Source organism: Vicugna pacos, chromosome 3 (genome assembly GCF_048564905.1).
Source record: "Vicugna pacos chromosome 3, VicPac4, whole genome shotgun sequence".
Taxonomy (NCBI): domain Eukaryota; kingdom Metazoa; phylum Chordata; class Mammalia; order Artiodactyla; family Camelidae; genus Vicugna; species Vicugna pacos.
In genome coordinates, this window is record NC_132989.1 from 32,232,318 (window position 1) to 32,246,447 (window position 14,130).

Sequence of the window (14,130 nt, forward strand, 5' to 3'; positions counted from 1 at the left end):
TCCCAAACATCTTATTTGAAGTAAACTCTTAGAAGTCTCATCATCCTCATTCTTTGGTTGAAAAACAGGCTCAGAGGGTTGAAACGTGTTGGCTATCATCACACAACTTGGAGGTGGCTAAGTTGGGCCTGATTCCTGGTCCTGAGATCTTTCTTGTATACCACACTGCCTCTACATCAGAGCTAAAAAGATTGTTCCAGAAATGTCTCTGGATGGAGTCTAGGGGACTCCTTACTACTGAATAAAGGGTGTATAGATAGCTTATGTTTTTCTTTTTTAAGGGAAATTCACAGACTTAAGTCAAAGTAGAGAACTACTAGAGTGAGCCTGCACATGCCCATCACGCAGCCTCAACACTTCACCACGTGCACAGTTGTCACCTGAGGCCTCGAGAGGGGCTAGAGGAGGCTCAGGTGGAAAGGGCCCAGCTGTCCAAGGACTGACTTGAAGGAGCATAAACTGAAAATATCCGGAATAGACTGTGATTTACACCCAAACCTAAATGAACCAAATAATATGATTTACCCAATCTGTATCATATCTAAATTCCAGGATTTTCTCTCACACAAGCCAATACTCTGAAGTAACCCAGAATGTCTCTGATACTGTAAGACCACAGAGAGCAGTGTGGGATTCCAAGTAAAAACAGGGGTGGTCACACCACACCTACCTTCCCTCCTGCCCAATAACATCCTTTAGTTGGCACTCTGCCCACTTTATCTCATCCTACTTGAAAAAGGACAGTTTGTTTTATTTTTAAATTTTTCACTAGTAAAATGAAAGCAAAGCCGTATTAGGAAAATCTCAACAGTAATGAAAGAAGTTACAGTTTCATTAACTGTAATGTTTAAAAAAAAGAAAATCATGCAAATTTCATTTCTTACCGGTATTTTGTTTGTTTGTTGTGTATCTGACTCTAAACTTCGGGACGTGGTGCTGAAATAAAGTAAGAGTTCAGAATTCCAGATTTTTATCCCAGACCTGCACACATTCATCCACACACACAGACACCTCACGTCTAGTACATCTTTATGCTGTAACAGTGAAGCTCCATTTTCTCAAGTATTTCCTCCCAATGTCAATTTCTGAACACTTCTACAGGAAATCAAAACTAGGGAATGTAAACTTTACTTGAAGAAGATAAAATAGCCTTTAAAGGTCCTCTTGAGAATAAGCAGTGTGAACAGTACAATCTGTTCTGAAAACCTGCAAAATATCTTATTTCAACTAAAAAAAAAGAAAAGAAAAGGAGAGGGAGGAGAGCATATCATCCTATGAAACAGCAGACTTAGGGAATTCTTTGTCTCCTACACTGCTTCTCAGTCAATTTCTCTCTCTCTCTCTTCTGGGTCATTTCCAATAATTTACAGGCATGCTGTTATTTACTGCATCTTGAGCATTCTTAACCCTTTAGTTTCTCCTTGATTATTCTGACCCCCATTAGAGCAAAACTGTATTCTCACTGTCTCCAGTTCCTTTCCTCCTATTTTTCTATAAAGTCACTATGTTCAGCCTGTCACAAGTGCCATTCCACAGACACTGCATGTATTGAATTCACCAGTGGTCTCCGCATGACTGTGTCTAGTGGTCATTTGTCACAACTCACCTTACTTGACAACTTTTGACATGATGCATTACTCCCTCCTTGATACTTGTTCCACTTGACTCCCAGGACATTATAAGGTTCCAGGCTTCCTTCCTGTCCTACCTGCTGGTCCTTCTCAGTCTCCTTGGATGGTGAAGAACCATCCAAGCTGGCAAGCTCCAGGGCTTCCTCTCTCTTCTCTACTCATATTCACTCCCTTGGTGATCTCATCCCACTTCAGGGATTTAATTATCAATATGCTGATCACTCCCAAATATATGTTCCCAATCTAGAATTGTCCCTTGAATTCCATGTTCATTCATTCAGCTGCCTTCTTGACATCTCCAGCAGGATGTCTAAGAGACATCCCAATTTCAACATTTCCAAAACCTAAGTCCTGATTCCTACTCTCAAATCTGCCCCATTTACAGTCTTCTCTGTCTTAGTGGATGATGACATCATCCTTCCAGTTGCTCATGTTAAAATCTTGACTCCCCTTTTTGTCTTAGGACCCATGTCCAATCCAACAGGAGATTCTTGGCTCTACCATTACAGTATACCCAGTATCTCATCGATTCTCACCACCTCTATTGTTAACACCCTGATTTAAGCCTCAAGCTATCATCAGCTCTTCCCTGGACTGTTGCATTAACCTTCTAAATAGCTCTTTCTGGTTCCGCCTTGCCCCCTACCTTCTATTTTCGATACGCATCAACCATAGAAAAAATTGTTTCACTCATCTGCTAAAAACCCTCCAATTTACTCATTCAGAATAAAAGCTAAAGTCCATATAATGACCGACAAGGTCCTACAGATGTCTCTGCCATTCAGCCTTCCCACCCACCATAGGACTCCATTCCATTCCCTCCCTCTCCTTCCAAACACAACCCTGCCTTCACCTGCCTGAATTCATCTCATATTCTCCTTCTGTATCTCTCCCCACAAAGGTCACACTATCCTCCTCATTGTTCGTCAGTCACCTCTGCCAGGAACACTTCATCCATACTTGTCCACCAGGCACTTTCCCATTTCCTTCTTGTCTTTACTCAGATATCCCTTTCTCAGGGAAGCCTACCACATGTCCCTCACTTAAAATTGAATTCCTCACCTCTATACCCCTCCTCATCACCTTGTTTGATTTTTCTCTGAAGTACTTGCCACCTTCTAACATATTATATAATTTGCTTATTTATTATATGTATTGTTTCCCCCCAACTGAAAATACAAATTCCTCGAAGATGGGGAATTTTTCTGCTATTATTTTGTTACTCCATCCTTAGCATCTTGAAGAGGGTTAGGATGGTCAATAAATATTTGTTGAATGAATAAGTAAATGGATGATTTAATAAACTTCAATCTTAATAAGTCTCATTCTCCTGTTACAACCAGTAAGTCTTATTTAAAATACCGAGTTGCCATTATTTTCTATTTTACCATCTCTCTAATGAATGTATTATTTTATATCCATATTTCTGTACATGTCTTTCACTTTTCAAAAAATTTAAAACCATTTAAAAGGTTTACAAAGTAATCAGGGAGTACTGAACAAAATTAATTAAATTCCCACTTTAGTGGAAGGACACACTGGGGTTCTGAGAGATGTAATTGCTTTTCTTGCATCATATCTAAATCATCAAGGCGCAGTATTTTGGTGCTTTCTACTTGAGAGTACCTCTTTATCATGAAATGGAAAACAAACTTTTGATCATTGCAGTTGCTGACCAAAACAACAAATGGTTTTGAAGGATCTTGATAAGCCGGCCCCTCTTACCTTCTAACTGATTGATCTTCTATCAGTGCATCTCACAAAATTGGCATGGTCACCAAACTCCACTACCCTATAGTGTCAGGGTACTTGTTTATCTTTTTCTTCATTTGTTTCCTTTGACTAGAGTGCTCTTGCTCTCTTGTCTGTTTGTTAAACTCCTACCTATTTACACCGTGACTCAAAGGCTGTCTTTCTCTGGAGTCCCTTTGGTCCAGTGGGTCGCAGCTAGTTTTTGCCTCTGTGTCCACAAACAATTTTTGGATGTCTGTCTTGTATAGCCTTACTAGCTCTCATGAAGTATACAATTATTTGTCTACCTATGTTTTAGCCTTTCTCAGTGACATCTCCTAGAAGACAAGGAGTATGTATACCTTGTCCAGAAATTAATACTTGGTCATTGAATGAAACCAAACAAACAAAACCATTTTGAGTATAATACATGTGCATGTTCAGATGTGCCACAAATACGTAAGAGAAAGTACTGTTTGAAGCTGAACCTTTTTTTTTTTTTAAATAATGCCTGAAACAAAACTACTAGTTTAAAACCGAAGGAGCTTTGGCTGCCTGACAATAATATTTAAAGGTCATGAGTCATGGCCTCAGAGTAACCATAGTAACTCAGCATACACAGTACAAGTCATGTTGTACCGTAATTAAGGGAACAAAAGCTTTAGAAAGCCTATTAGCCTTGAGAGAAAACAAATTAGAATTAACAAATGTATTTATGAAGCTTGTTTTTATTGCAGTGTTTTCTTAATTCAGCGCCCATGGAAAAGCTGAAAAAAATCTTTAAATTTCTATTGGCAGGGAGTAACACTGTGACGTCTAAGCCTTACAGTTGCTGTTTTCAGTATTTAACGATAACATAAATATTTCCTTCCTTTCAGTGGAACATCTGTGTATCTGTTCTCACAACTTCTACTCTGTGCTGTTTATGGGGGAGTACTAATTAGTCACCAATCAGTCCATGTGAATAAGTGATTTTAATAAAATTGGTTTGAAAATACAGCTATTGAGCACTCGATTCTTCTAGGAGAGGATTTCCTGGGAAAGTGCTTTTTTATTCCCCTAGATTAATTGCATCCAAGGTCTAACCCTCCCCGGCTTAGACAGCATAGGCTCAAGTTCCCATTTGGTTTATATAACTAAAGCAAAGGTCTGTCTCAAGGGCAAGAGGAGAGAGAGGAGGAGAGAAAAGTAGGGCAGGCAGACAGGCACATAGCACGGGTTTGTTCCTGCTTAGAAGTGAAGGAGCTGAGTTGAACCCATCTAAAGGTGAAGCGAGTCAGCACGGTCCTCCACTCTCTCCTGCATCAAAGCCCCGCTCTGTGTTTGCACAGAGCACCAGCTCCATGTGCCAGGAGAAGAAACACCAGTGATGTACAGTGAGAGCAAGTCCTGCTTTCCACTTGGCTTCCCTGCTGGTGGTGCCCTGGGCTACTCATTTAAAAGTTGTTAATTACAGGCCGTTTTTCCTCCCTTTGGTAACATTACATTCACCTCTCCAGTTGTCAGCACATTGACCTATTGTCTTTTTAGGTGCTGTGTTCAGAGAAATGAAAAGAAAGAGAGCGTTTACTAAATTTTTATTTTCTTTAACAGACAAAAAATTTCCTTCCTCCCAAAGGCTGTTAATATTTGAGGATGCCAGACTCCTTTGCAGATTGAAACATTTCTCATAAAAATTGAGGGGATTTGTGAATTTTCCACATCATCTGTGGATCATAGACCCAAGCTTACAAGCCAATAAAAACAAGGCCCACACATTTCATGTAATGAAAATACATTTTCAACTTTAACAAAGCAGAACAACGGTTACATGTGTACGTATCCCAAGGACACCACCTTCCAGGATCCAGCTCTTTCTACAAAGGAGTTATGGGCATCTCTCATTCAAGGTTTAAAAGAAAATTCTCAAGGAAAGTTATTTCCCCATTTTTAAGGGGAAATGAGTATTGTGTCAACATGTAAAGTTTCCAGTAATTAACTATAGATCAGTTGTAAAGGTGAACTATGCTTCCGTATTTGTAGCCAGAGTTGGTTTCTGTTCTTATTTGAGGAGAGCTGGAGGGACCTGGCTTCTTTTGTGTATATCTCCTGACAAGGGGGCTGTGAAGGTGACATTTTATTACAGCAGTCCTGAAAAAGGGCTAATTCAGCCCCCTTTCCCACACGAGTAAAAAAAAAAAAATGTTGGGTTAAGTATGTGATTTTGAGAAGAGCAAGTGAGGGACATTTATTCATTCAACAAATATTTAATTGAACATGTACAGCATGTTAGACCCTGCCCTACGATCTGGGAAGACAGCGGTACTCAGAGAAAGGGGTTATTCTCCAGGAAGGGAGAAAAAGCCTGTCTGATGTTTTCTCCAGACATGAAGGAAAGGTTATCTTTGAAGCACTAAGTGAAGGCTACTTTCCCTAGAAATTCCCATGAATTCTTTTGGAACAGAAGGAGCTAGGAACTCACCTGCTTCTCTCTGGGGTTTCAGACCCTGGGGCCGCAGATGTCCTGCTGTAACATTCTCCCATCTCAACTCAGGCCCACTGAGGTACCCTGTCCATGGGACAGACATTGACTATCCCCATTCCTTGGAAGTTTAGAATCCCTGTTACTGCTCTGCTGTTCCCTGTTGCTAGGCAACAGTAATGGCTGTGGAAAGGACTGTTAACTTCCCAGAGAAAAAAATCTCAATTACAAAGCCACAGTAACCTCTTAAAACATCTCACAAATCAGATCCAGGCATGAGTATAGGTGAAGAATCACTGCATATTCATCATTTCTGGAAAATGCGTTCAGAGTGGGCCAGAAGCAGTGGTTTTGTGTTCAGGGCTCAAACCACGGCATGTTTACATCCAGAACCAGTGCTAAGGAAACAGTCACACTGCTTGTCTGAGATGGGTACACACATTGAAATGGTTTGGTTTACAGGTTAGCAAAGGTTTTTGCCACAAAACCACCTCCCCTTATGATAATCTTCATTTTGTGGGACCCACAGACCCCAAGCAAAAGACCCCACCTGGCTACATCATAATTAAGGCTCCTTTCCTGTCCCAGGATTGCAGAAGTGATAAATTGTGTAGGTTAGCTGGCTTTTTGCTCACTGTCCCAAAGCATCTGCAGCCACTGCTCATTCTTCCTTGTTTGTCCAAAAAACACCAGCCACTGTCTCCCAGCCAGTCGGTGCATCTCTCCCTGGATGCATTTGTGGACCCAGGTCAGCTTGCCCCTCTGGCAGGAAGTTAATGTAGGACCTTTGCAGTCTACAGATCAGACTTACTGCTGGGTTTGAATCTCTTATGTCCTGGGCTCACCCAAACCTAATCGCACAGCCTATCCCCAAATAAATTAGGTTGGTAGGACAGAAATGTTTCTTATCACAGCGTTTGTTTCTAAGGATGGAGCATATAGACCAAATAACTACAGTAGTAGTGGGAAGAGTCGAAACTTAGCAATTAGAGAGTGTCATTAGCAGTTACTTCTCCATTAGAACCAAGATCCTTGGTAAAACAACCCAGCGAGTAAAGTTATGAACTGTTGAGCAGTTGGTGTTCCGGGCGGAAAGATCAGCATGAATTAGGTAGGTGTGGAATGACGAAGATTGGGGTATTGACCTTGCATCTAGTTGGCAGCCTGTGTGGAATTCAGAAAATCATCTTACTTTTCTATGACTTAGTTTTTTTTTTAGTGTATAAAAATCTCACTTGAATTGTTTCTGTCATCCCTTCCAGCTTTAACATTCTCTTCTGTTTCCTTAGCCCATCTTATTAAAACCACACAGAGTGGATTATACTTCAGTGCATTTTAGAGGAATGTGCAGATGTAGTTGGTTCATAACAATTTATGAAAACAAGGTCATCTCAATAATGGCTGATGAAAGGCAGTGTAAGCACTAATTATTTATAATGCTTATTAATCTTATCTTACATCTCACTGATCAAAAAGAGGCGGAAAGATACATCTGGTACCAAAACCAGACTTTCAAAAAGTCCTTGAAAAACAAAGTGACTTTTCCACTGTTACTCCTTCTTAAATGAATGCTATAGAGAAGGATTTCAGAAGGAGGTGGTGAAAAAATTAATAGGCTTATTAAAGCCACATTGTTCTACAGAATTTTTGACTGAACAGGCTCAGTAATGAAATAAGTGGCAATATTCTTTATGATTAAGTTAAAGGAAAGTACTTATTAATGAAAGTCATTGAAATGATCCTATTTTTTAAAAGTTGGACTGAATTTTGAGAAAAACTACAAATTTTCCCTCTAGGCTAGAGGGAAGAGGGGCTGTTATAACAAAATTTTTAGAAATATATATAAATTATTGACACTTACACCATTACCCTGTGAGCTCATCAGGGATACTATGCACAGTTTGAAAACCTGTGGTCTCTCAGAAACGCATCTTTTCTTAGAGTCAGACATCATATATCTGCTTATAGCAAGGAGGAATCTTAAGGGGTAGACATACTTTATGTGCTCTAAGGCTAATGCTTATGAGTATGTCTCATTATACTTTGGTGAGATCAGATACAAGGTAAGAAATAAGACCAAAAAGGAAGGGAGAAGATGAAATATACAATTAGGAGAGGGCAAGGCAGAACTGATAGGGTAGATTTACAATGAAGCAGAACAGCTGAGGAAAGAAGAAAATGCTACTGTGGAGGTTTTTAGAGTCTCTGCTTGGGAAAAGCTCTTTGGTTTTTATCTGTCCACTCACTTTCAATTGTACCTATGCTTATTCCCCAAATATTGAAAACCCACTGTGCACTAGGCATGGCACTCGGTGTGAATCAAATTGATACTGTCTCTGTTCTTTTGGAGCTGATCCTCCTATCAAAGTTATCATTCTAGTAGCTGTGAATGTTCTATTGAAAAAAGAGTAAATGAAGCAGGTCTTGGATTTCCGAAGGCTCTTCTAAGTTAAAAGATCCCAAACATCGAAAAAAATAAATGACTGAAAGCAAAGAGAAGTAATTCATAGGTATTCCTCCTGTGGAGGTACAATCCTGTGGAGACTACATACTGCTTTGCACAGAGTTGACCTAGGGACATTCACTGTGCCCTCATTGTAATGAACACACGGTGACTGGGAGTCAGGGTGTGTCTGAGATAGGGGAGGATAAGGGGAGTGGGTGGAGATGAGAGAGAAACCACGATAACATCACGCAAACAAGTACATGGACTGCTCAGTCCATGAACCATAACAACCTAGATATCTTTCAGCTGATTGCAACAGCTTTCCTTCTGTTTCCCTCAAGAATTAGCCAGCTCTCTTGTCATTGTTTTTTGTGACCTCTTCCCTGGGTTGCTGATTGCTTGACACAGTGGGTCTAATTATCTCCAGACTTCCAGCCTGTTTTAATGGAGAAGAATGTTTATCTTTGTGAGCAGAGAGACTTGCCTACCCTTTGGTCCTAAAGTCTTTCATCAGGAAACAGGAGAGAAATTGAGAACTGTTAACTGATGACCAGGAATGTAAACTTTTCACTTATGGCTTTTCTGTTTCTATTGTTATTTTTTTTTTTAGAGGGATAGGTAATTAGCTTTATTTATTTATTAAAGGAGGTACTGGGGATTGAACCAAGGACCTTGTACATGCTAAGCATGCACTCTACCACTGAGCTATAAGACGGCTTTTTTTAAGGACAGGAAGTAAATATTCCTTTTCTCACCTTACGGTTGAGTGGTACATAAGCATTTGTCATTTGGGGATCCCAAATAGTCCTTTATTTCCCTGCAGGAATTGTCTCCTCCCCCTTATATTCAGTTTGAAGAGAAAATAAATTCACATACTCAGCCCCATCATATAACCCAGGGTGGGACAAACACTGTCTAGACACAGGGCTGCATAGCATCTGAACTTGGCTCTTCAGCATCTGGATCCTGGGACTTTGAATCTCAAACACTTGATAGAATAAAAGAAACAGTTGAAGTCCCACTTACCCATTTTCCCATTTATTTTTCTCACAAATATTTATTGAAGCTCTGCTATATGACAGGTATTTTTCTGAATGCTGGTGATACAGGGGTAAGCAGGACAAAGCTGCTGCTCTTAGGAATTTCATACTTTAGTTAGTGGAGGTGATCAAAGGAATGAAGAAGATCATTTCAGACAGGGACAAGTGCTACAGAGAGAATGAAACAAGGATATACAACCAGGAGCAGGAGACAGCATACAACCAAGACATGAAGGATGAGAGGGAACCAGCTGAGGGGCCTTGCAGGGAAGAGCGTTCTAGCCGGTGGTTCAGTGGTCATAGGGCTACGTGCTAAGTAGCAGTTTTTTTTTTCTGTCACTCTTTTTTTTTTTATTGTCATATACTTGATTTAACATATTATGTTAGTTTCTGGTGTACAGCAGTAATTCAATATTTTATAGATTATACTCCATTTAAAGTTATTACAAGATAATGACTATATTTCCCTGTGCTATACAATGTACCCTTGTTGCTTATTTATTTTATGCATAGTAGCTTGTATCTCTTAATCCCATATCCCTATCTTGCCTCTCCTACCTTCCCTCTTCCCACTGGTAATCACTAGTTTGATCTCTATATCTGTGAGTCTTTTTCTGTTTTGTTACATACATTTGTTTGTCTTATTTTTTAGATTCCACGTATAAGTGATAAACAGAGTATTTGTTTTTCTCTGTCTGACTTATTTCACTAAGCATAGTATCCTCTAGGTCCATCCACATTATTGCAAATAGCAGAGTTTCATTCTTTTTTTATGGCTTTTTTTAACATACATATCACATCTTCTTTATCCATTCATCTGTTGATGGACACTTAGGTTGCTTCCCTATTTTGGCTATTGTAAATAATGCTGCTGTGAACATTCAGTACATATATCTTTTCTTGTATATACATTTTTTTAATTGAAGTATAGTCATTTTACAGTGTGTCAATTTCTGGTGTACAGCACAATGCTTCAGTCATACATGAACATGCATATATTTGTTTTCATATTCTTTTTCACCATAAGTTACTATAAGATACCTAATATAGCTCCCTGTGCTATACAGTAAGAACTTGTTGTTTATACTAACTGATATATATAGAATAGATAAATAGTAGTTTTAAGACCTCTCTGACCTCATGCCTTTCTGTGCTCCCCTTCACAGGAAAATTCATCCCAAAAAGTTGTTTATTTTTCCATTTCTCTTCAGTCTTCTCCAACCATTCATAGTCTCCACTGAAATGGCTTTCCTTTAGGTCACTACCCACCTCCACCATGTCACCTTCCTTAAATAGCTGCATCCTGACCTGAATTGTCCCTTTCATGAGTCTTACCTCTTAAGTCTCTGGAATGGCCTTGATTTCTGCCCGTTCCTAACCAACCCTAACTGCAACCTGCTAATTTCCTGAGCTCTAATGTACTGCAAGTTAAATCCCATTTTCTTTTCTGAGCCAGAGTTGGTTTCTGTTGCTTTGAATCAATAAAAGCCTAATTCATGCACTTGTATTTTTCATATTATTGTTGGTTTTTATCCAAGAAACCTAATTGTTCAGCCTACAGCACAATCCTCATCCACCTTTTCCTTACATCCACTGTTTTCCTTAAAATGTTATACTGTGCTATTGAAGACATACTTGTGTTTCTTCTGTGACTGACTTATTGTTCCTTTATGGTTATTCACCTCTTGAGAATAAGTCATTCATTCACTTAAAAATATTTATTATTATGTATGTTTTTATCACAGTGCAAGATATTGGCACAGACATAGTTCAAAATAGTAATGGTTCCAAGATGTATTCACTGAGAAATTTCTCTTTTAGGTTAATGTATTTTAAAAGCATCTTCCTGTTTTTCCCAGAGTTTTGTGGCAGTAGGCTCTGTAGAGTCCATGCCCTTTGTGTCTGTAATTGTGTCTTTATTAAAGTTTCTTAGAGATTTGTTAGCTGTAAAATTAAATATAAGTTATCCAAATGTTATGTTTTTACTTCTTTAATAATTTTCCTATACTTCCGATAAAGAGTCTAATCTCAAATAAGTAAAACCAAACAAGGTGACAGTAGAAATTCTAAGAAGCCATTTCTCAGAAAAGTCATCTTTCCCTCTGGAAGTTTTTCATGGCTCATGGCCAAATGAGTGAACATGTTTTGGTGGATATTGTATTGTGAAGACTTTTCAGTTACAAGTAACAGAAAGGGCAACTCACAGTTAATTCATAAGGGAATTTGCTGTCTCATGTGAGTAGAAGGTCCAGAGATTCGAGGTTCTTCAGGGTTAATCAGTGATGTTATCAGTGCACAGTATCTTTCCTTCTTGCCATTCTTCTGTCAACAGTGTTGGCTTCTTCTGAAGGCTTGCTTTCCTTGTGGGCATAGAAAGGCTGCCAGTAGTAAATGTGAGTGCGGGTGACTTTGTTCATGGCTAGAGGTAGAGGGTTGCCTTCCATGACCTTAGGAAGAAAGTCCTATGTTTTGTTCTAATTGGGTGATCCTAAATAGCTGAATCACTTCATCTGAGGGAATGCTGGTTGACTTAACTCTGAAATATATGCCCACACCTAAACTACTGTGGCAGTGGGAAAGGATCCATGAGACCCTTTCCCCCTCAGGACTGGGAGTGGGATCAATGCTATTTAAATCCCATGGCTACTACATAGTAGGGAAGGATGAAATATACTTGAGAGTCTAACACTATCCAGTGCATGCCTACATTTGCATATACTCTGTATATAATTCACATGTGCATTATTTAATTACTTTATGATAGAAATAGTAATAATCATATCTTACTAACATAAGGTATTGCCATATAAGTGCTAGTAGTTTATATATAATTTATCTTCAAAATGTAATATTTCTATTTAAAATACATTATACTCACTAATCTTACTGCATTCATGAAATTACCAATCACCTTGTAGCTATAGCTTAGAAGTTATTTTGAAATTTTTATGTCTAATGATGTATTTATTTAACTTAGAAAAGATATCCATTTTAATATCTCTATTCTTTCTTTCCCCTTTTTGAGTTTTATTATATAGAATTATTACAGTTTGACTGCACATACACATTATATTGCATGTAAATACATATATATAGTATACTACTTTTTTTTTAGTTTTCATATATGTGCTAATTATTGTTTCTAAGAACAGATTAGATCTTTAGCTTTTTAAAGTTACATAGTTATCAAAGGAATAAAGCCAACTACAAAAGAAGAATCAACAGAATACAGTAATTCATCATTAATCTCTCTATTCTGAGGGTGAGGGAACTTCATCTTTACCTTCACAGAACCAGCAACAAAACATCTTGCTCAGTTCAAAAATGCACTGAAAAATCTTCCTTCATATTTCAGTGTGGTTTGTTTCATGAGTTATTCCTTTTTTTCTATTCATTGAATTCATTCACTTGACTGAATACTGTACTCTCTGCCAAGCACTCTCCTGAGCACTGAAAGTGTGTGTGTGTGTGGGTGTCTGTGTGTGTTGTTTGCAAAATGGACAATGGTTTTGAGAGGGTTTTATACCCTTCCTGAAGTACACAGACGTTGGGGGAAAGCTCAGTAGACTCAGAATTGGGATAAAGACAGGCAAGAACAGAGATAGGAGAGAAATACACACATTTTCCTTACAAAAGGCTAAGACCGGGCCACTGAGTGACAGGAGAGAGTTCTCACCTCCATTTCCCAGAGTCTGAACATGACTGACAAGTCGTATCATTAACCTGTAAACCACATCTTTATCATTATCCTTCACCAAGAAGACAACACCTTGGAACTTGATGTGAATGTGAGTTGAAAGTAAACAACAAGTAGAAAAGACATTCAGCACCATCTGTACTTATTCAATGCAGGGGACGTTTCGCTGTCTAGAAGTATTAATCATCGTGAGCTGTCAGCGTGGTGGGGAAATGATTCCTTTTAGAATCTATTTCAGCACAGGAATGCATTTGTTTCATAGACAACATATGGAAATTTTTTAAAAGATGAGTTAATCTTAAACAACTAAAAAGTATTAAGAAACGTATTTATTGTTTTAATTTAGGGAAGAAAAGAATTATCAACTGCAATCTAAACAAAAGAGAAGAAATGTGATCTTGGAGAGGTTTAACATGTGACAGATCAAAAATAAGGAAAAAATTTAAATAGAGCAATTCAAAAAGGTGAACAGTTTTGTCAGTGTTGTTAGTGTTAATTAGGAACACCCAACCTGTACCACGCAGGGGCAAAGCTCACCATCTACCAGGTACACCTCAACCAGTGAGTTGTTGCTTGTCCTTTTGAGACATTGATTATTATTTTATTATTCTATGAGAAGGTGTGTGAGATGCTTCCTGAATCTAAACACCATTCAGCAAGATTGTTAAGTCCCAGAAACTGTTAAGATGGAGCCAGCTCGCCACTTTCAATATATCATACTTGTTACTTATTCACAGAGGATTATTTTGGCCATTCTGATTTGCATTAGTGAAAGAAGTTACATGAACAGTAAATCCCAAGATTGAGTAGAAATTATAGGTAAAAGAAAGAAAGAGAATGGAAGATAAAAAGCATGACTAAGTGCCTTAACAAGTGTCATTCTTAATTTTTAGCTACAATGAATAAATATACCATAATTTGCTGTCATCTAAAGGCTCTCGTAAAAACACAATGGTTTCTAAGTTGATTTGTAAATTTTAGTTACTAAATAAATTTTGGCAAACTGTATCACAAGTGTAAAACTTACAAATGAAAAAAGTAAAGAAATAGTTGTTATAGTCCCATCCCTCCATCTTCAGAAGTATGTTGTTCACAAGATAAAAATGCCATATACATAATTATTA

At 38.3% G+C, this 14,130-nt stretch overlaps 1 protein-coding gene and 1 long non-coding RNA gene across 8 annotated transcripts in view; one reads left to right on the forward strand and one right to left on the reverse strand.

Moving 5' to 3' along the window:
• Positions 1 to 5,950, reverse strand: part of CCDC192 (coiled-coil domain containing 192) — a 175,509-nt gene extending 169,559 nt beyond the window's left edge. For all 6 annotated transcript variants that reach the window (XR_012069828.1, XR_012069835.1, XM_072957532.1 and 3 more), the window contains exons 1-2: positions 5,824 to 5,950; positions 885 to 936 (exon numbers count right to left, since the gene is read on the reverse strand). Coding sequence is in view for 4 of the 6 variants with exons in the window: in XM_072957532.1 (XP_072813633.1) it covers positions 885 to 936; positions 5,824 to 5,885 (114 nt within the window). In the remaining 2 variants the exon portion in view is untranslated. The remainder of the gene's footprint in view (positions 1 to 884; positions 937 to 5,823) is intronic.
• Positions 1 to 14,130, forward strand: part of LOC107034508 (uncharacterized) — a 340,267-nt gene that overhangs the window by 185,623 nt on the left and 140,514 nt on the right. The gene's annotated exons all lie outside the window — the stretch shown is intronic.